We start from the raw sequence: 22159 nt of genomic DNA on the forward strand, positions 1-22159 counted from the left end.
GAATTTGGAGTATATGTATCAATTTGACCGCTGTGCATGTTGTACAGTTGAGAATTAGCGGCAATGTTTTTTGATAGAAATTCCAAACCAATGTTGTTTTAAATCTGGTTTAATTGTTAAAATAATAGGCTAGATGTGCAACAGAATATAAAGGCATAGTATTGCCTAATCTGAATTGCATAAGAAGCAAGGCTGCTGCTAGAATAATGTCAATACAAATGCTAGAATGAAATTCTGGACATAAATTTTTTTTTTTACTTGACCTAAAGGTGGGTGGTATCATACTGTACGATCATACCAAGGGCTTTTTTTAGGCTGCGATACAGGTGAATATCAAGCTGGATGGAAGGCTTTAAATCAACTTAAAGAGTACAACTATAGCTCATTTCTAATAATAAATATAAACTTGGAACATCATTGTACAGTAACCCCACTTATTTTTTGACAGCAGTAAAGCAGGAACACTTTTGTAAAATTCCTGTAGTATAAAAGGGGGATTATTTTATGATGTTTATTCTGCTTCACAATCAGCACTTATTATACCATGGGTTTGCAGATTTAACTCTTCACACACAATTACGTGATAAAATTATGTGATAAATGTCCCTTGCAATAAACAGTTTCAACTTATTATATTTCTTTATGTGCCAATTTTTTACAGCTTGTAAGTTAAACACTCGAGTCACCACTTCATTTATTTATTGTTTTCTACAATCTCTTCAGAAACTGTACTAGATTCGAATGAACTTGCATAAAGATGAGAATCTTTTATGATTAAACTAGAAATATCCTACTTATCTTTAAAATAATCAACTGAAAAAATACATGGATAGAAAAAATTAGTTTACTGAAACCTTTAATTGACAACAACAATTTTCACCTGCACCGTTAATATCAAGAATGTAGATTAACCTTTGTACGATCAAGACAGCGTAGGACTTCAATATTACATTACATATTGTTAAAGTAATTACAGCACTAATTCATGTGAAAGTTATTGTTCATCAGTAATGTTGTGTAATCAATAGGCAAACACTGGGTGTGGTGGTATACTTAAGTGATACAACACAATAGAACACTGCCCTTTCAACTTATTGTAAGTAGATAATACTACAGTAACAGTGTAAAGAAAAAGGTGAATTCGTCTACATTTTCACTTCAGATTTAAATTGACAATAAAACAAAAATTTATGATAAAAGTTCTTTAAAAAAATATTTTATGCAGGTTAATGAATATCTTCTGATGACCTAACTCTTCATTTAAAAAAGAATAATTAATTTGTGGAAATGACACTACAATTTTTCATTTTCAAAAATATATTACAAGAAATGAAAAGATAATTATATCTTAATGATAAATAGAATAGAGTTTTAAAAAAACATTGTCAACACATTCAAATTATCTGACGAAATACTTAAACAGAATTAGTTATAGTTATCAAGGATTGTGCTAGGCACAGGTGGGTGGAGAAACCCACATTCAAAGTCTTCCACCCCAGCCTATAAGCTTATTTCAAGGTTAGGACTTCAACCAGGCTATAACCTTGTCTGTTAAGCCCTTTCCTAAATTAAACAGGGACCTCACTCAATTAATCTTTGAAAAGAACATGAAAATGCTTATTTTCCCTTTTTACCCAGTGGACCATACATATACCTCTCTAGCTATTCCTTTCAGTAATTTAGCATCATAAATGTCCGTCAACAACTAGACTATACTAGTATCAGGATGTATAATTTTCTCTTTATCAAATCATCAACACAATAGGCTTAACACGAACAGTACGTATAATTTTCTCTTTACCAAAGCAAATCTCTAATGTGAACATTCTTGTTAAACTGGAATAAACATCAACACATGTATTATTAGAATATAATATCTGAATAATTTGAAAAGGTATATTTGCACTTTCTACCAATCCAAAGCTAACAGTTTACCAATTTCAAAAGTGATGGAGAAAATACTACAAACTGAGATACTTACATCTACTTCATACTGCTGGTCAGTGCCATCTAGGAGTAGTATTGTAACCTTCTGCATGATGTTTTTCTGGGTTGCGCTAGGCTTGGCTTCAGGTTGTTTAGGTGAAAGGTTCTTGCACTGTTTCTTACGAAATGGGGCTGGTTCAGGCTGGATTTCACCAGGGGCAGGTTCGTTAATGATCTCGGATAAAGGCTGTGTACAGACAAAAAAGATAAATTAAGCCTACATACTAACCTAAAGTGGAGCAGCTTTGTGTAATTGTTTGTGCCAAATTTGTTTAGTGGGATGGTAGATACAGGATATACCGTCAATTCATATAACATTTTGTGGTTTACCCAATGAATAAAATGATTTGCATACAAAAAAACCAATAAAACAATATCCTTGCTTTGTTGAATTTATTAGGATAAGACCATACAGGTACAGTACAGTAGGACAACAATGGTTAAATTCTTATAATTTTACTGAATTTATCAACAAGCTCATCTCGAGTAATTAAAATAAATAATGTACAGAGAGACTTGGGCGTCCCAGGGAAGAACAAACATGAGTTGATCTGGGCCTCTGTGGTTAAATAAAGTTGAATTGAATTGCAAATTGTGTATAGGTCACAACATGACAAATACTGTTCACAGATACAGGAGAATACGGTAAAATGTAAGATAACAAAATGGATATAACTTAATCTTTTCATATAATGTATAATTACAGTATGACGTTAATGGCATAAGAAATCATACTTTAAGACAGTGAGGCCTTTAAGTCATCAAACAAACATGAATGGAACAAAATGAGAATAATTGTTCATGATACTAGTTACTACAGTACGTACAAATTTAAAATAAATTTTAAAATGTAAAAGTGAAACCCAATAATTTTAACTCTACGTACCAACCTTTACTGATGGCAACTCGTCGTTATAATCAGCTCTACCATTAATCATTACTGACTCAACCTACTATGAAAAAAGAAAACAAATTAAGGTAAGTAATCAATGCATGTATCTACAGTACTACCATTCACTTTTAGCAACTCTGGGTCAAAGGTCAAATTTTACCCTGAAATCATCATACACATTAAACAGGCAATATTTTTATTAGAAAATTTTAGCAACTCTGGGTCAAAGGTCAAATTTTACCCTGAAATCATCATACACATTAAACAGGGAATATTTTTACTAGAAAATTTTGAGCAAGTCCTGTAGATAACATGTTTTGTATTAAATTTTGGCTGAAGTTAAAATAAATGTACTTAAAATAAAGGTGGTATTTATGCTATGTAGTTTTGTACACTGGCAAAATTGTTTCCAAAGTACAGTACATATTACTTGTACTATTAATTAGAGTTTACCAGCCAGTCTTTCAACTGTATAGTATAGGATTATTATAATAATACCTATTGTTATTTTTGTGTCATTTTGTAACAACTAACATGTAATATAACTTTTATTGCCGAATATCATAAGTTTCTGTATATTTTTTCTTGAATCTTATGAAGGGTAATTTTCCATATAGAAAGTTACTAGACTAGTATAGTACATTATGATGCCCAAAACATTGTACAGTTAACGTAAACACAATCCAAGCAACTAAAGTTAGATATAGTTTGTACAATGACACAAACTATCATGATGTACTGTGCAGTACCAGTACAGATATCAAATTTCAGGACTAGCAGTATGTGTCTAACAACACCAAATTACATACACATCACATAAGTGGCTGTTGGGAGAGTTTCAAAACCTATGACATTAATGTGCTGTACTGTAGGTGGTGGCAGTATTGATTGACCTCACAATGCTTACTTGTATACAAAAGGATTGTTAATAATAGGACATAAAAGAACAAAGAGAAACTGCAGGATTTTTTTATTCTAAGTACACTACACCTATCTGGCACAGACCTTATAAAATTACAAAATTAAATATTCTAGTCTGATGCAACAACAAAAAGTAATTTTGTGCCAATTAAAAATGTTATGTTTAATTATATTCCCTCTTTTCAAAACAATAATAAATTACTTATTATTAATAAACATGTTCATTAAACAATTTATCTTATCATTATAAATATCTGAATTACAAATATTGCACCAATGACAAACACCATTTCTACAACAAAACAAACTTTGAATTTATTGAAGCCAAATTTTGTGTTACAACCATTATGACTCGTTTAATACAATATTTGATAACCAATGTGTAAACAGTGTAAACAGTTTGAAAGAATTACAAACAATAACTTATTTACCACACTGTATGATAACATTTATTAAATATTTTCCATCTACAGTATATAACAGCTGCATAGTTGACTAAAAAACTAGAAATTGGAATTATATACACCTAAAAATCAGAGACAGTAAACTAGTATACAGTTGAATCTTGTAAACACAGACACATCTTGTAAGTGGGCATGTGACCGGTTTACCATGTGACCTCCTCCACATCAAAAAAAGCCTGTTTGTTCTTCCTCAGTACACTTGGTAGTGCCTCTCGTAAGACATGAAGACTTTCTGACCATAATATCATGGATTTGGTTGTATTATACCACGTGAGTAGATAATTAACAGTATGATTTTTTGATAAGCATTAAATATACTGTACTACTGTATAAAGTGAACCAACATATTTAAATATATAACAATGTATAGAAAGTTGCAAGGCCATCTGTATATTATAGTCACTTTAAAGTCTTTCCCTTTTTATCTATTGCAGAATTGGGTCAACGAAAATGAATTGGATTTCTAATTCTTCACCACAAAATAAATTAAAGGTGTTCTTTCCACAAGTTTGTGATACAAATGTAAAAAAAATAATTTAAAAATATTTTAATAATAGATTATCAACATTAAAATGATTAATCTTTTTTTGTGCGTATTTTCTAACGTACGTGCATGTGGTGTTTGGTGTGCCAAATGCCTCATCAAAAAATGACAACTTCAAATCTAATTATTCCTGCTTGTACTAAACCATTCATAAAAGGCGTTTCTGTAGTAAACGCCGTGGCTAATGGAAGTTAGTATCCTAACTTCCATTTGCTAAAGGTACGGTAAAATTGCATTACGTCATAGTCAGCCAGCTGGTACGTGTGTGACATCATCGTATAAGGACTTTGGATTTTTTTCATATCGCTATCACGTTTGTAGAGAATGCCTATCGGCGGCGGCGCCAGGCTGCATGGCTGTGTGCGCTGTTAGGATACGGTACCGTATCTTTAGCCACTGCGTAAAATAAAAGCACATCAATCAAGCCCACGACTGCTGCTACACAGGATGCACAATCAGTGGGTCCCACGTACGATCAATAATTTGGTTACTGTTCTGTAACACAATATTTCACTTCAACCACTCTGTATGTAATTATTCAATTCATAATAAACTATAATTGAACGGATTTACAAATGATACATGACAAGCGGGCCCAATGTTAAGACTATGATGGGGCCCAACGATTAAGACTATCGGGACCAACGCCTAAAACTAAGACGATCGGGCCAAACGTATCTCTATGATGAGCCCGATCGTCTCTAGTCTATGATCGTATGTTTGCCATCTAAGCCTAGGCTAACTACTGTACTAGGCTAGGCCTAGCTAGCCTCGCGCCTAACTGGTGCTAGGCGAACATACGTGTAAAACTCTAAGAGAAGGGGAGCTTCTACGACTAATTATCAACACAGGTTATGTTCGTAAATATGTAAAACAATGCAATACCTTTTAAATAATATCGATCTCCGATTTCCCGAATAACCATCCATGAAAAACGTGGACAATTTTGCACTTTGAACAATTATGTCAATGAATGAATATGGGACGCCTGAAAAGTATAGAGTAAACAAGACTTGGCACTACTCAAGCGTGACGGATTATTGCGCCCTTTTCACCCATGAATTTCTCATGTACACCGAAACGTCCACTGCTGTTAAATGTCTATATTACGGAATTATCAAACATATTTATTAATACATTATATTTATAATGTTTCTTATTATTTAAACACTCCTTTATTTTAATTTTAACACTGATATACGGGAACTACGTTTTGGAGTGTATGCTACTAAAAAGGTACGAATTCTCACTGTATAAACATAGCGTAAATTGCCATCTGAGGAAACACGCCCGTTTTTTTGTAGATGTTGAGATAATTTTTGAAATCACGTTTGCAAATAAATCGTGCTTTGCAGAACGATACCACTTGACCAAAGATCAATATTCGGCTCTAAAACCGTCGTTTTGAAGTTGTTTTTTGAATGTTTAAATGATAACATTACTATATTAGAGATGCGCACGCAGAGAGGGAAATTTTGGTTATCGTCTGATAGAAACGCGGCATTTTCCGACATTCGTTACTAGAGCGTGAATTTTCAATATTACTCCGGTTCATTTCATATTCATTTTGAAACAGTATTTTAAAATTTCCGTAAATAAATCAAAAAACACTATTTTTTAGACGCCCAACTATTTGATTTTTATACGATTATGGCACTTATGTTTTTACCACAAAATAGTAAGCCTAAATCAGGTCAGTATTTCAGATAATTTTGGGCTAAAAAGAATTACATGTTATTGTTACTATACAGTAGAACCTTTCCTTTGGGGCAACATTTTTTCCACCACAAAAAACAACAGAAAATAATTATGTACATAGTATCGTTATTAATACAAAAATGGATATTATGGTGATACTTTTTCTGGCTTGAGAGTTTTTATTTGGTGAAACGCTAAAATTTCAATCCGTCCTTCTCAATTTCTTGAGTCTATAAATCAATACACTATACTATATTTAGTATGTTTTTTCCCCCGCGAAAACTCCTACGTAGCGGATTATCGGTGTTCGGTTGTCTAATGAATAGGGGTAGGCATATCCTTCAAAGGACCTATTAAAGGGACCGCGAGTTTCAGGGTCCCTCTTCTTAAGTTCTAACTGTAACATTTACACACGAACTCAAAACAAGTCAGTGTCAATGTGCGTGTGCAACTTCGAAATATTATTAATCTTCATGTATTCCAGTTGGTATTTTTAATTTTATTATGCAGCTTCGGCGAATTTTTCGAAGCATTTGCATTATAAATATTGTTTTCCACTTTTAAGTATATATACTAGTAATCAGAGTGTATATAGTAGTGTAAAGATTATTATTATCATGACATTACTAAAATATTATTTTTAACGACAGTTGGGCAAATGATTAAAAACGATTAATTAAATGTATTGTAAGAAGAAAAAACAAGGTCTACTTTATTAAATAACATTATTACAGTGAAAACGACCGATACTAATCATTAATAATATAATATTAATATAAAGTTAAATTAGGCCTAATTAATTATGGAGACTTTCTCCATTTATATTTGGCCTAACATACCCTTCAAATTACCGTCATAATAATAACTATACTAGCCTATAATAAATTAACAATGACTATATAATTGTTTAAATAATAAACCAATTAATTGAATGTATTATTGAATCGAGTCTTTCTTAACTTGTTTAGGCCGCTAGTGTTTTAAATATTATAGGTTACTGCTGTGTAGGCCTACTTGATCTTCTTGACGACATTCACATTAAATTGGTCCTGGATTGCTCTACTAATAAATACTACAAATAATACAATTTGACATTCATATATAACATCGGCCATAACATCTAATTTGTCAGTGACATTGACTTGTATTTTAATATATAGCTAGCTATACTCATGCCACATGTTCATACAGTATTATACAGATACTTATCCAGCCTTGGTAGGATTTTGTTTTGGAGCTCTGTCTGGAAATACCCGTCTCCACACTCTCGCTATCAATCGTATCGACCACCAACAAGAAAGACTCTGGTAGGCCTAGCCTACAAACATACGTTGCTAAATTTTCCCGTCATGAACGTTTCATTTACATAAAATAAATGATTACCTGGTATCTAATAGATTAATGTAACTGTTCACAAAAAATGAAATAATGTTGGTTTACTGGAAAAAGAGTAAGTCCAAACCAAATGCCCAGGGCTTGAACTTGTCTCGCCGGGAATCAATATGGTGGAACAGACAGTTTACAAAAAATTCAAAACCGGAAGTATTGATTGTTTTTTATATGGACAAAAATTGCGGGCGCTATTATAAGCGGATTGTTTGATGCCGCGCAACACTTGACACCGTGAGAGAAACAATATCTGTTATCAACATGTCTCAGGGACATTTTACCCGTACAACAATATAAAGACTTCAAAGTTTTAGGTGGGGTTTTCTCTACTTCTACTACTACGGATTAGTCCAAATTCAAAGTTCATGTTCTATTTGTTCCTAATTTTCTGACATTATAACGCGAGTGTTCTTAAAATTGAGGGCGCTAAACATAACATTTACAAGTGACCTCACAGCACTAAGATCAGATGCATTGATGTTGCCGCCTCCTCATATGATGGGGTACGTGTAATTCTGTGAACCCCAAACATAGTAGCTCGCATAGCTTTATCTCTATTCCACCAATTGATCAGCGTGGGATTCGAACCTACGACATTCGTGTTATTAACACGACGCTCAGTCGACTGGGCTAACCGATCTTTGGTTAGGCCTATAGTGGTTAATACGGTACTATTTCGTTCCCCTCAAGATTTATCATGTAAGGATGAATTACGTAATATAAAGCGCATATAAAATATACTATTGTCAGCTGTTCAGTCATGTACGCGTGGCATAACGGGAATGATCTGTTTTGAATACTCTAAGCTCTACCTTGGGCTCCAATGGCTGAATTTTTAAAAATTCTTTTTTAATGGAAAATAAATATTGTTTTCTTTTATTTTGAAAGAGAGATATTTAGAGGGTTAAATTAATTTAGGTAAGCTATCTTAGCGATTCTTACCGTCAAACATGCATGTCAACTGGCATGATGCATACATAATCACTATATCTATTTACAGTAACGCTATCTATTATTGGAGATGCCTCTTGTCACACCCGTAGCCAATTTTGCCACCGCAGTCTGTTACCAACCGCCTTCTGTCACATACAAAATGCACAGATTTGCTTCGAATCGGTCGAGTTTTGGGTTAATTTCAGCATTTTAACCAATTTTAACTTTAACACATTTTTCTTGAAAGAAAAACAAATAAAAGTAGGTTAAAAATGAAAGCTTTATATTACTTCATTCTATTCGTTACGTCATAAATAAAGAAGTAACATCAATCGGTATTTACTTCTTATTATGGTAGGATAGGTTCGACAGATGCCTTTTCACTCGAGCTCCTGTGAGTTCTGTCTTGGCGAGCTCTCATATTGACCAGGAGCTTCAAAGTGCTGGCGAACGGAGCGGTTTTTAGGATATTTTATGAATCATTTGTGTGTTTGTAAAGCGAAACATTATATTAGGCGCCTTATAAGACTATTACTATTATTATAAATATGCATTCAAATGAACATCATTTTGAGGGAACGAAACTGGTATTAATCTCGCTATAAACAAGATGACTGTTAGTGTTAGCTCAGTCGACTTATTCACTATTGTAATTTTTTAATGAATTTTACACATTAAAATTAGTTTTTTGTGTGTGGCTCGCGCTGCTTGTATTTTATAATATAATTTTGTTCTGTTGAATTACCGTCATCGTGGCCGCATAAAGTGCATTGCATGCCTCGCTGGCTCGCACGTTGACAACACTCTACCATGGTTGGCGCAGAGCTAAGAAAATTGTGAAAAATATATCTGCTAGGTCTAAAAGGCACTTACACTTGACAATGTCAAGCCTAGGCCTAAAACAGTGGACCTTTTTGCTCGCAACTGCAACTCCCTACCAATTGGAATATCACCCCCGCTCCCATTTGGGGGGGGGGGGGGGATAGTCCAATTGGCAAACTAATTCTATTACACTGAATGATGACGAACAAGCCATGATAAATAATAATACAACAGTAATATTCCTCGTTGATACTGTCGTCATACATTTTCTAATAGATTCTTCCTCTATAGCCTACCCAGCGAATGGGTAGTCTTTACTATGACTCAGCTACCCTGGTCACATGTTCTTGTCACAGGCGGGTAGCTTCCGCCCAATCCTGGGGTCAGACTATCTTACAGAGCGCACAATAGGCGCCTTGAACAAAGTATGGGGACTGTTATCTGCAGATGCGTGCCACAATTGTTGGGAAAACTCTTTAGCGTACTACTTCTTGTCTTGTTGATCGATTTACTTTGTGTATCGGCGATCAAACGTAAGTATTATAGTTGGAAAAGTTGAAAATTATGGATATTATAGCAGGGCTAATATTCAACGATTATATTATAGGTCATGTTATAAAGCTTCAGTTATTGTTGTTAAGGTAAACCATGGATAAAGAAGTTCACTATTTTCGACAATTCGACAGTTCTTGGCGGATTTAAGCTTTTTAATGTTTAGTGCCATTAGTTTTTATTTGTAGCTTTATGTCATATGCCCAATAAACATAATAACAATATATTTTTTAGATTAGTCTGTCCCCAAATTATTTATTATTAATTATGTCATGTTCTTCAATATAAGACGCATTAATGTAGTCTGTTTCTGTTTGTTTATTCGTGTAATTCGGGCATTATGCGGTCTGTTATAACATTAAAAGTATAGATAATAGACATTGCAGTTATAACTTAGGCCTACTGTAGGCCTACAGTACTAATATTGTGACTTTTTAAATGTTCTCTCTAGTTTTTTCATAAAGGCCTCAAGTCTCTTCCGATTTGTTCATTCATTTTCATTCTAAATGTAGGCCAGTGTTCTTATTAAAAGGAAAAACATATTTTAATTTCATGAACAAAATTAGACATATTAATGAAGTTGTTGACGAATAGAGGTCTATTATATTATTTTTATTATTATTTCAACCTTGCCAATGGCTACGGTAGCTAACCCAGACTTGACATCTGCATGCTGGATATGCAATAACATACTACAGTAGCAATACGATCAATAATGTGTAAAAACCAATGTTATTTTCATTATTGTCCAAAGGCCAAGCTGATTTCTGTAGTACGAATAGGCGTCTCTAAATTTAAATAATGTTGAAAAACCAGGATACAGGGGCCTATATTTGAGCTATTTATATTACACTAACACAAATTCTTCGTGTATTTTTTCCAAATGTTAACAGTACTATTTTACCAGGAAAATTAAATCATCGATATATATTGTTGCACGAACTCAGTTAGGCCTATATGGAGGGCGTGGTCGGCGTTTATTCCGCACATTTACGAATACTAAAATAATATGAAAATGATAATTCCAGGATTTCAGTGCTTTCCTCTTCATGTTGTTTTAGTTCATAAGTTTGTTTCAGTACTGTTTCGTACAGTTCAAAATATTTATAAACATATGCGTTTAATTTCAACAGAATGCATTTTATATGACTTCCTTCTAAATGTTTAAAATGCACACATTTGAATTAACTATAGTGGATTATTTTGCAGAGATATATAACTGTACATTCGAAGTATTGAGCGACTGTAACTTATTTCAAGATACACTGAATGACGTCACTGGTGGCTGGAAATATAGCATTGATAAAACACCACCACACGTTATATTTCCAGATTATGACCATACCCATGGAGACCAAAAAGGTAAGCTCAGTTAAAGGTTGTTTTGTCTATGGCATCTCGAGTTCTCTTCGAGGTGTTCATGCTTTCGCATGTGTGTGTGTAGGTATGACTCATATAAAACTCATTTTTGTGTGTATGGTAAAAAAAATACATATAATATAACTATGTTAATAGAGATTATATTAATTAATGAATTAGCAGCATGTTAACAAACAAAATATACGTAGTTAATATAGCCATACAGACGTACATACATACGAAACGAAATAAATGTTTAATTTATTGCAAGAAAAACATGCAGACTGTTATATTTACTTTCTAATTATAGATGTAATCATTTCCGTGACGACGACTCGATTTTTAAGCCTACAGAACTTTTCGGGAGACTCTCACCCACGAGTTCCGAAACTGCATGTACTGTTGGATGTTCGACACTGTCCAGTAGTTCCCATCATTATATCCAAGATCCAGGGTGTCAAGGAATCACACGACACAATTACTTACATAAAAACGACGAAACTAAACTCAGTATGACAACATTATTATCAAGTGTTTTTAGTTCTTACTAGGGAGAACGTTTTGAGTGTGACTTATCGTAATGTCATATATTACATCATTGAGTCATACCAAGGCAATACCAATTAAAGACACGGATGCGAAATCACTCTTCATCACCTCAATAATATTCAATCCAATGTGAAAAAGTCATTTTTAAACCAAATTTCTTATGCTAGAAAAACTAATAAAAAGCAAAACTTTATACGGCTAGTTTCACCGGTGTTAAGAAAAAAATAATACTAAAATGTTGGTTCTTATTAATCGGTGGTACACCTTATTTGAGACCAATGACGAGCATTTTCTAGAAACACCAAAAACATTCGTTTTTTTTCTCTGAGAAAACAACTGTGAGTTACTGATCAGTTAATGATGAGTGTCCGTTACTTTCAACATGGCTTTTAAAATTCAACGTTTTATAATTTTTGGGAAGGATCATGCACCATTTGGTAAGCTGCCTTCGGGTTAACTAACGGAAATCCTTTAGTCATTGAAATTGTACACTGAAACCTCCTTTTCAATAGGCCTACTGTTAAAATCAGACAAATCTTGTAAAGTATAAATACACACATATTATAGTATACCGTTTGTGACTTCGTCACACTCTTATTTCTTATTAACATGACATAAGAATGTACTATACATTGTTCATTATTCTTTAAAACACAATTGTTGTCTTACTAAACAATATAGTTTCAATGCTACTTAACTGATTTATTTTTACAAACGTGCTTAGTCTTTTTTCAAGAAAAGGTAATTAGTTTCAAAGGTAATTTGTTTCTTGTTTGTGTCTCAATATATAACTCTTACTTATATAAAGCATATACAGCATACATAATGAATCACTGAATGCCGCCGCCTCATCAGTATTCATTATAAAACAGGGGCCTATAATAAGTACATTGGTTGTTTTTTTGTTCACTACAACGCAAACAATTAAAAAACACGAAGGTAAAATACATAAAAATAAACAATCCGGAATTAAAATGTCAAAATTGCAAAAACATAATACATTAAAAAATAATACATGTACAAAACCTCAACCTCCCTTTTTCGTAATTCAAGTGAAATTCCAAGGCAGTTGTGTAATGCTTGACATCAAAACAATAAGCTAAATAAATTAATAACTTTTCCTTATAATAATTAAATAACCAATCATAATTGCTACAGATTAATATGACCTTGATATTTAAGAATAATAACTTATAAGATATCATTAAAACAAGTTTTTACTGTGTCACGGAAGACAGGAAGTGACATGATCATGATCAATTTATGAACATTGTTTCTTTATTATTTCTATAGGCTATCGTATATAAATCAAAAACTTTAATAATGAATCTATAAAAATATATTATGTCATCCAGTAATCTCAACAACAATGTGTACAAAACAACGTCATCAAGTTAACATGTACAGCATTCATTTCTTTTCTTTTCAGTTTGCAAAACTAATTTCGAAAAGAAGCCCATTTCGACAAGAATCCCACCCAATAGGTCTACAAAATGATGCCAACTAACTTAATTAATACTGATTTTTTCATTTTATTTGGACATAATTAAAACTTTCAAGTTTTATTGCAATATTTAAAATATTTATGTCATTACAGTTCGGAATTACTGTTCGTTATAGTTCGTTTAGGCTAATGTTTTATAAAATTCGTTTTAATCATGATTACTGACAGCTTAAAACATTGTCGATTTACAATCAGAATTAAGTTGAGAACATTCTATCCGTTAAAGTAAGGTACCGGGGCGAGATATGTAGTCTAAATATAACTATTCTTATAATACATATTAATTAAATACGGAATTATGCATATAATCTGTAATGTCACAACAGTTTTTTTAGTCCGTTTAATCCTACAAAATAAATGTTAATTCGAGGATAGAAGCAATAATTACTTTTGATACTTTAATGTGTAGCTACTAACGTATTTTCATGCTTTATTTGCCATCAGTATTAGTCAGGTTCGTGTACCTAATTATCTAATAAATTCTAACCTTATCTCATATATACGTTTCAAAATGTTATGAATGATTTCAGTGGAAATTTATTTTGAGTGAATGAACGCGTCCTGGCGAATTGTGTGGTTGAATAAATGTAACAGCCAATGTCTGGAACGAATATCAGTAAGGGGAGCCCACGCTTACGGGTATTTTCAATGGGAATTAGTTTTGTTTTAACATACCATTTATATATTTTGAGATTGTAATATTTGTAACATTAACAGGTAATATAGCTTGGCCTAGTTAATCATTCGATGTTGTTAAAAGTTTGACAGAGCATTGAGAAAAAATTAACAACAATAATCACGGTTTTATAAAAATACAGATCAATTATTCAAAAAACATATAATATAACATATAAAAAACATTGTAATAATAAGTTGTTTTTTTTAACCACCCTCTCCATACAGTATATCATTGATGAAATATACCTCAACAATAAATAAAACACATGACACAATGCTTAAAACATCCAAAAAGTCCTTTAGTATACAGTATAAGACCTCCTAATTTGGGACACCCTAATTCATATGGGGAACCTCATTGAGGAGACACTCAAAATAAAACGAACCTAAGGGGAAACATATGTGTTAACACTACGGCCATGCCCCTATTCAGGGGACACTCCTATTAAGGGAACACATTGTTCGGTCCCGAAGATGTCCCTTTAATAGGGGTTATTGTATATATCTGTATGGTCATAATATCATATTACATTATATTACAGAAGCTTGGTAATATGTGGAGTCATGGATTAATCCAATTCAACACATGAATTCAACTTGTATCGAGCGTTTAATAACGACAGAATTATTAATAGTTTCAATTTTCTTTTTCAAATAAAGCGTGTAATCGTATGTCTTACTCATGATTTCAAAAAACATTGCGTATATACAACAATACCCTACTTTTATAGTACAAGTACAGTACAAAAATGTGTCATAGATCTCCATGTAGAACACTTTCATTTCAGCAGACAATTACGTAAATGCGGTAATTAGGATACTTTACGTATTTTAAATAATATATACATAAAACGTACACCTGGAATGGCCACCTGTGATGATACCCATTATACAGTTGAGTGTAAGTGTTCATGCGTTCACGTGTTATAAAAGAAAATTCGCGTAATAGTGACTCATGATATTTTTGTGTCACTCGGTGATGTTAGTGACGGTTATACATTTATACAAGAATCCATGGCATACATCATTTTTTATATGCATAGTTTACCGGTATGCCTATACAGTATCAACAACATTCGATGTATTTTGTTATCTGTAGGAATCGGCATGTTGTACTAATTTGTGCATTTGGCATAACAACTCTCTTCTCTACCAAAACAATCACATTCGATTCTTAATTTCTTGTTTTAAATATCTGTATGTTCATTGCTTGTTTTATTTGTTTATTCTTTTGTTTTCATTTTGCATTCCTTTATACAATGTAGGTATGTATAGTAATCTTACAACTGACAGTTTAACTAAAACATTTAACATTACCGTATATTCCACAGGTCATTACATACATTTATTTTCTGAAAATTCAACATCAGAGACAGAAGCCAGAGTGTTTTCTCCCTCCATAGATTTAACAGGCGGCATGGGTTACATGTCTTTTTATTACTACGTCATACACGGAGATTCTGTGAACTTCAACGTTACGCTAAACATCTACGCGTGTGATGACGAGCTAGTCTACACACTATCAGACGTAACGGGAAACACCTGGCTTCGCGCGGATGTCTTGCTCAGCTGTAATCATACGTTCAAGGTACGATGTATTCTAGTTTCTCATTGTCTGGGATGACCCTGGAAGAGAAAGAACGGGAACCAATTGGTGACAAGCACCAACAATTGTGCCCCCAATAATGTTTTACGAGATTGGGCAAACGATTTTTATCACGAGACCACACATACTCCGTCAGAAACATTAATACAAAATTCAAACGTAGAGTTGGGATTTGAAATGTATTTATTGTTGGATGGCAATGGGATACAATTATGAGGATAAATAGATAATGATATGATGATGATGTTGGCGAAGGTGACGGATGATTATATACTTGAAGGACGATGACGCTGCTGTATATCAGACGGGGTAGTCAAACATACAGCTTGAACGTTTTACTTACTATAGCTAGTAAAAAGCGGATAATAACAAATACATTTCATTTTGTTAAAGATAGTATTTGAAGGGAGTGTATCTGGAGATGGCGACATTGCAATTGATGACATTGCCATCATGGATGCGTTTGGAGGTAGGCCTATTTTATTTATTTAAAAAAAATGTTATTACGGTGTCAATTTGAACGAATTCTTATAAAGTCCAGAATATCAGGCGATCTCGTACGGTACTATAGTATCTTTAATCATTTGCATCATGTCAACATTATCATCATCATGTCTACTGTAGAGACAATAAACTGCAGGGCTATTATGTCAAACGAAGGTAACAGGCCCACCTATAACACACGAAAGCCTAGAACTGAACTTAACCCTCTAAATAATTTCTCTCACTGTAAAGAAAATCGACGGAATTCGAAACATTGTCTTCAAGATTCGGAAGCCTAAAGCAGCACTAACCGTTCATTCAAACACATATGGCTTTACCGAACAGGGGTATAACGCAGTAAAAGGGAGTACGGTTGTCGTCAGGAGACAAGAAACTGCATAACTATATTATTCATGTTTACTTAGATGTTTAGCTTTCACTTTCGTGACCTTCAATTCCTATATAACTTTAACTGTCGTAAAATGTGTTTATTATATAATCAAATAAATATGTTTTTCGTTATCTCAAAATGTTCAGACGCAGTGGATGTTACTGTACACATTTTGGACGGAAATGAGACTATTATTTTTCCAACGTTCTTTCCACAACGAACGGTGATACCCACCAACAAATCTGAAATCAACCCAAAATCAACACTTGTTTCAGGTAAGGCCGGGCCTACTTTAAAAAACTTCCCTAATCTTTGTAGGCCTACTATGACATAATGCGTCATTCGTTATACATACTATGATGTCATCGTGTTCATAAAGAAATCGTGCGTCCTACGATTCTTTAGCGCAGGTTATTACAGTACTACCATTTCCGAAAGGGTAAAAGACCACCGAGCCTAATTTCTAATGTTAGGCCTAATCGTTTTGTTTTCAGATTATTTTTTTAGCATAAATTATGAGTAAGCCTAGATAAAGGTTAATTTGAAGTCAAACTAACATTATCATATGTTCGATTTTAACAGAATATATGTTAATTTGTTTTATTATCGGGTATAATTGCCACTTAATCTTTATGAGTAAATGAAACATCCTCTAATAATCTTAAATCATGTAAAGGAAAGTTGATAATCGTGTCTGTATCCTTTGATGCATCACTCCGAGAAGAGCCCACAAAAAATAGCGAACTGTTTTATGTTTTCTACAATTATTACATGAGTCGACTTATTAATGAATCATCAACTGTCTGTTAAGGAATTTATTCATTTCATTATAATCGGCAATTACAGGATATGAAATAAACCTATGGTTTGTAAAACAATATTTATGCCAGACTTATCACTGTTTTTGTCTATGAAATGCACTAATGCTATACACCTACCCATGATTTCAAGCTAGGCCACGTTAACCATACTCATTCGTTAATGGTACAGTCCAAAAACTAGATAAAACCAAAGAACTTATAACACAAGAATCTCCTGTTCGTCCGAAGCGCGTAACAATTTCGAAAGGCATTGTGGGATAGAATAGAGCTATGGGTGGCGCCATTGTGAGCCATGGAGTAGGGCGCCCGCATCAAATTAGAAAGTCAAAATCATAGAGGGGATCTGCTAATACTCTAGGGGGGGGTCGAGTAATTGACTGAGGAGTAGGGCGCCCGCATCAAATTAGAAAGTCAAAACCATAGAGGGGATCTGCTAATACTCTAGGGGGGGTCGAGTAATTGACTGAGGAGTAGGGCGCCCGCATCAAATTAGAAAGTCAAAACCATAGAGGGGATCTGCTAATACTCTATGGGGGTAGAGTAATTGACTTCCTAGTTTGGAGGGGGCGCTTCTCCATGCTGTGAAATGGCGTCGCCCAGTTTGACCTTTTAACCCTGTACTTCCGATACTGTGTTTTGAATGCAAATTGAAGAACAGGAGATTCTTGTGTTATAAGTTCTTTGATAAAACTACATTCAAAACGCTTTGCTTAGGCCTAAACTGACAACGAGTGCCAAGGCATCTTAAAAATGGAATGATGACAATAGAATCATCAAAATAGTATGAAATAGAAGATACAGCATTAAGTTCCTTAAAATGTTTAAATTAAATACTACACGACTTTTTTTTAGTGAATGCACTCGCAATAGCAATGGGACTGTTCGCAGCTACTGTCGGGATTGTTCTGTTGAGTTTATTGTTACATGTGTACATCTGGAGAAGACGACGGTGAGTTTTTAAACATCTATATTCATTCAACATTTATTTAGAAACAGTCCAAGAAATAAAAGCAGCATACATTTACAATAATTTAAATGGTAAGAACTGTTTCTGGGATCGGAAAAAGAAGTAAAAGTCAAATACCAACCTCTAAACAAAAAAAGTAGTAGTTAGGTGTCAATTAATCATGGGCACGTACACAGGCTGGGGTTTTTGTCATGCCATGCCTGGCGTGATCGGATGCGTGTGGAGCGCAAACAACGAGATGGTTAGTCTGCGTTTGAAGCCACTTCTCTGTGTATACATTCTGCTTTTTTTTTCAAGAGCACTAAAGCGGCCGGTTAAGAAGAGACGCATAGCGTCTCACTGAAACTGCAAATTTACCCCCAAAAAAGTTGGAGCCGTCTAAATTGCTCTCACAATTGGATTTTAAACAACTTTGCTTTCTAGGTCCGTAATATGTAACACAGGAACAGGATTATGTTATTGATTATTACGATTTCTCTTTCCACAGCCTTCTAAGGCGTCCCATTGAAGTAGAAGGACTAGGGAGCCTGTCAGAGATACAAGTGATACCTGTTTCAAGACAGCGTGCTTCTGGTTATATGACTATCAAATTTAAAACAAGACGAATTTACGACGATCTTAGTGGTGTAAAAGACACAATTAGACATGGACATGGCCACCACGGAAGGCCTAGCAAATCTGTTGAAATTCCTGAATTCATTGGTTTTGAACGTGACATGACATCTAGACATGTGAAAAGTAATAGTCTGCCATCTTTACGAGGAATTAAAGAACTATTTAGAAGCACGTCATTAAATTCTCTATTTCATCGTCACCAGCAGCAGAAAGCTGCTGCTGAATATGCAAAACCTAAGAAAATTAGTGTAGTGAGTAGCGATTCAGCAGGGGCACGGTCCCGAGACGGTTCAAATCGAACATCTAAGAAAATTAAGAGAACACGCCCTGACAGTTCTAGATCAGATCATCTTTACAGTACAATACCGGACATTATACGTCAGGTACAAGAAGAGTTGATCTCTCAAGATGGCGTTAGAGAAAGAGTTGAACGAGCTAGTCTGTTTATTGATGAGCCCGTAGAAGAAGTTTCGGATACAGAATTAGATCCAGATACTTTAGAAATGGTGGACAATGTAATATATGAACCATATGACCATGAAGAAGATATAGGTATACATAACGAAGCTTTTGAGCGAGATGAAACTAAGGAAGATGATGCTTTATGAGGATAACATTTATCCGGACTTTATTTGTTTTGTACTGAGTTTTATTTTTATTATATAGTGGTTTTAATACGGAATATTAATCAGTTGAATGATTCGCGAACAATTTATATATAAATAGCTGCGGGTACTTATTTTTCGATTTATTTTTAATCGGTATAATGAAGAAATATTTTTTGCAAATTATTAATACTGTATATACGATAGATCTAACACTTTTATATAATGTTTTAAAATAAATATTTGTATATAATTATGCATAGTATAATAAAGCTGTAAAACAAGCTTCAATCATTATTGTACATTATGCCCTATAGGAAGTTCTGGACGTGTTTCTTGCAATGGAGTTAGTACTGTTATCGCAAGGCATCACGAATAAGGTCAGAACATTGATTCAGAAATAGTCATGTTGCATAACAGTATGTCTACATTAGGAAATAGTCACGGACTCTTCCGTCCCAAGTGACTACAAAAGATTTTAGAAATAATAAAAAAATGATTGCTGAAAGAAAAAGCGTTCTGTAAATTGCGGTCAATCTAGAATGACTAATCGTAGAATAAATCAATCAATTGTATCACAAAGACAAGGAAATATATCCAAAAGATCGACTGTCCAAAGTTACCGATATAAACAGTATATTTCAGTAGTAAAATGTGACGGCAATCAAATACAGGTATTAATGGTGTACTAATAGGGTCATTTGGGTAGTTCAGATTACAGCTTTCTTCAATGAAAGCAAATTAGAACTTTTCGAAAGTAAAAATTAAGCTGTCTAGAATATTAAAAGAAATGAAAGTATTAGGGCATTGATTGACGAATTAAACCATTTAGACGGTTACTTTTATATACAAACTCGCTTATTTAAATATAATTTTTGCAGTAAGCCTACCCGTCAATGGAAGTATACATACGGAGGCATACGTTTTTACTTTTATTATAAACATTAAGCTCTGCCTACACCACCGAACTAAAAAGTGTGATGCGCCCAAATATGGTAGTGCTATGACATTATGTCCATATATGGGCACATCGCATTACATCACATTTGTTGTCACATAAAGTTTGATAGTGTAGATAGAGCTTTATGTCCAAGATACAAACATACTTTAGTTTCTAATATGTTTCGATAACGACTAATTTACGATCATTTCGATAAGCTGATATTTGAAGCTCTTTCATTTATTAACCATTTATCAATTTCATAATAAATAATACATACATAGTACATAGTCTGTACATTATTTCAATTTATTGATATAGAGGGTTAGTGGTATCTGAGTATATCGTATACTGTATATTGCTTAATGATCAGGCTTGGGTTATCATTAGGTGTTCCACAAGAGTGTCCTCCTAAACACAAAGCCCGACAAAGTCATGTTGGTATAAACATCCTATAAATTATTATACGAAATATGATATATGTAGAGTATATGCTACAGTAATTTCATTTTATTCAATAAAACCATACTTTTAGAACGATTTTGGGGTAAAAATCGTTCAGCCATGAGAATGACAATTCGTCACTAGTATGCTTTCATTGAAATATGACGGCAAACATTGATTTTGAATATTTCTGACGACAAAATCGTGATGTATGTTTTTATTGATGAAAATGCAATAAGAACGCTAAATATACTGTATTTCGTATATAATTTTACTTCTGGTAGGACATGTTAGGATTTTTGCGGACCTTGGTGGAGGACCCATTCCACAGCATATTTTTGCTGCATACAATTCTCTTTACTATCTTACAAAGATAGAATATCTATATTTTAAATAACAAACATCTGGTCCTTGATTTCTGGTCCTTGTGACGTTTGTAATGAAAGTGTTTATGAAACTACAGTAGGCCCTACATAGTAATGATAAATAAAGCTGATGATGATGATTTTTTTAGTCGACAACTTAAAGGACATAACATAATTTCAAAAAGTTAATGATATATATAGCCAGATGATTTTAGTCTACAACTTTGGGCCTAGTGACCAGTTATTAACCATTAAAAAACTACAACATCCATGATATTACTAGCTTATATATACATCTTATTTAGTTTCTGTGATACACTTAGATTACTAATGAAAGTTGCAAGATTACACTATATCTACTGCTAATTCTAGGACCAGCAATAGAGCACCTTGGAACATAGCTGATGAATTAACAATAGGAATTTTAATGTTAAAGGCAAGGATAACAAACACACATATCACTTGAAGCTTAATTCTCAAAGTGTGTATAAAATCAGCTCCAACCTCTTTTGTAAACAAGTGTGTACATTACTGTATTGTACCAATGTTGTAGCATATGTCACGTAAGTAAAAATCTTAATTTTGCATATTATAGCTTATAGAATGCAGGTTCCTTATGTCTTCAATTTGA

At 33.5% G+C, this 22159-nt stretch overlaps 3 protein-coding genes across 12 annotated transcripts in view; 1 reads left to right on the forward strand and 2 right to left on the reverse strand.

Moving 5' to 3' along the window:
• The window catches only part of LOC144854195 (protein 4.1-like), a 41143-nt gene extending 33122 nt beyond the window's left edge, over positions 1 to 8021 (reverse strand). For 6 of the 9 annotated variants that reach the window (XM_078712104.1, XM_078712109.1, XM_078712107.1 and 3 more), the window contains exons 1-3: positions 7889 to 8021; positions 2877 to 2939; positions 1982 to 2173 (exon numbers count right to left, since the gene is read on the reverse strand). In XM_078712104.1, coding sequence (XP_078568230.1) covers positions 1982 to 2173; positions 2877 to 2924 — 240 coding nt within the window. In that variant the 5' untranslated portion in view covers positions 2925 to 2939; positions 7889 to 8021. Of the gene's footprint in view, positions 1 to 1981; positions 2174 to 2872; positions 2940 to 5692; positions 5786 to 7888 lie in introns of those variants that run through there. The other 3 variants (XM_078712108.1, XM_078712103.1, XM_078712102.1) reach the window with 3 other exon arrangements.
• LOC144854231 (small ribosomal subunit protein eS7-like) overlaps positions 1 to 22159 on the reverse strand; it is a 170900-nt gene that overhangs the window by 85257 nt on the left and 63484 nt on the right. The gene's annotated exons all lie outside the window — the stretch shown is intronic.
• Positions 9988 to 21159, forward strand: LOC144854204 (uncharacterized). The gene is made up of 7 exons (XM_078712120.1): positions 9988 to 10182; positions 11411 to 11563; positions 15623 to 15879; positions 16291 to 16366; positions 16918 to 17046; positions 18445 to 18541; positions 19047 to 21159. The coding sequence occupies exons 1-7, from the start codon at positions 10077 to 10079 to the stop codon at positions 19780 to 19782; spliced, it is 1554 nt and encodes a 517-aa protein (XP_078568246.1). The 5' UTR covers positions 9988 to 10076; the 3' UTR covers positions 19783 to 21159.

This window comes from Antedon bifida, chromosome 10, assembly GCF_963402885.1.
Source record: "Antedon bifida chromosome 10, ecAntBifi1.1, whole genome shotgun sequence".
NCBI classification, from domain to species: Eukaryota; Metazoa; Echinodermata; class Crinoidea; order Comatulida; family Antedonidae; genus Antedon; species Antedon bifida.

Coding starts and splice junctions, on each gene's coding strand:
- LOC144854204 (XM_078712120.1), top strand. CDS start 10,077: ATGGGGACTGTTATCTGCAGATGCGTGCCACAATTGTTGGGAAAACTC. Junction 10,183..11,410: donor TTGTGTATCGGCGATCAAAC/GTAAGTATTATA, acceptor ATTATTTTGCAG/AGATATATAACTGTACATTC. Junction 17,047..18,444: donor AAAATCAACACTTGTTTCAG/GTAAGGCCGGGC, acceptor ACTTTTTTTTAG/TGAATGCACTCGCAATAGCA.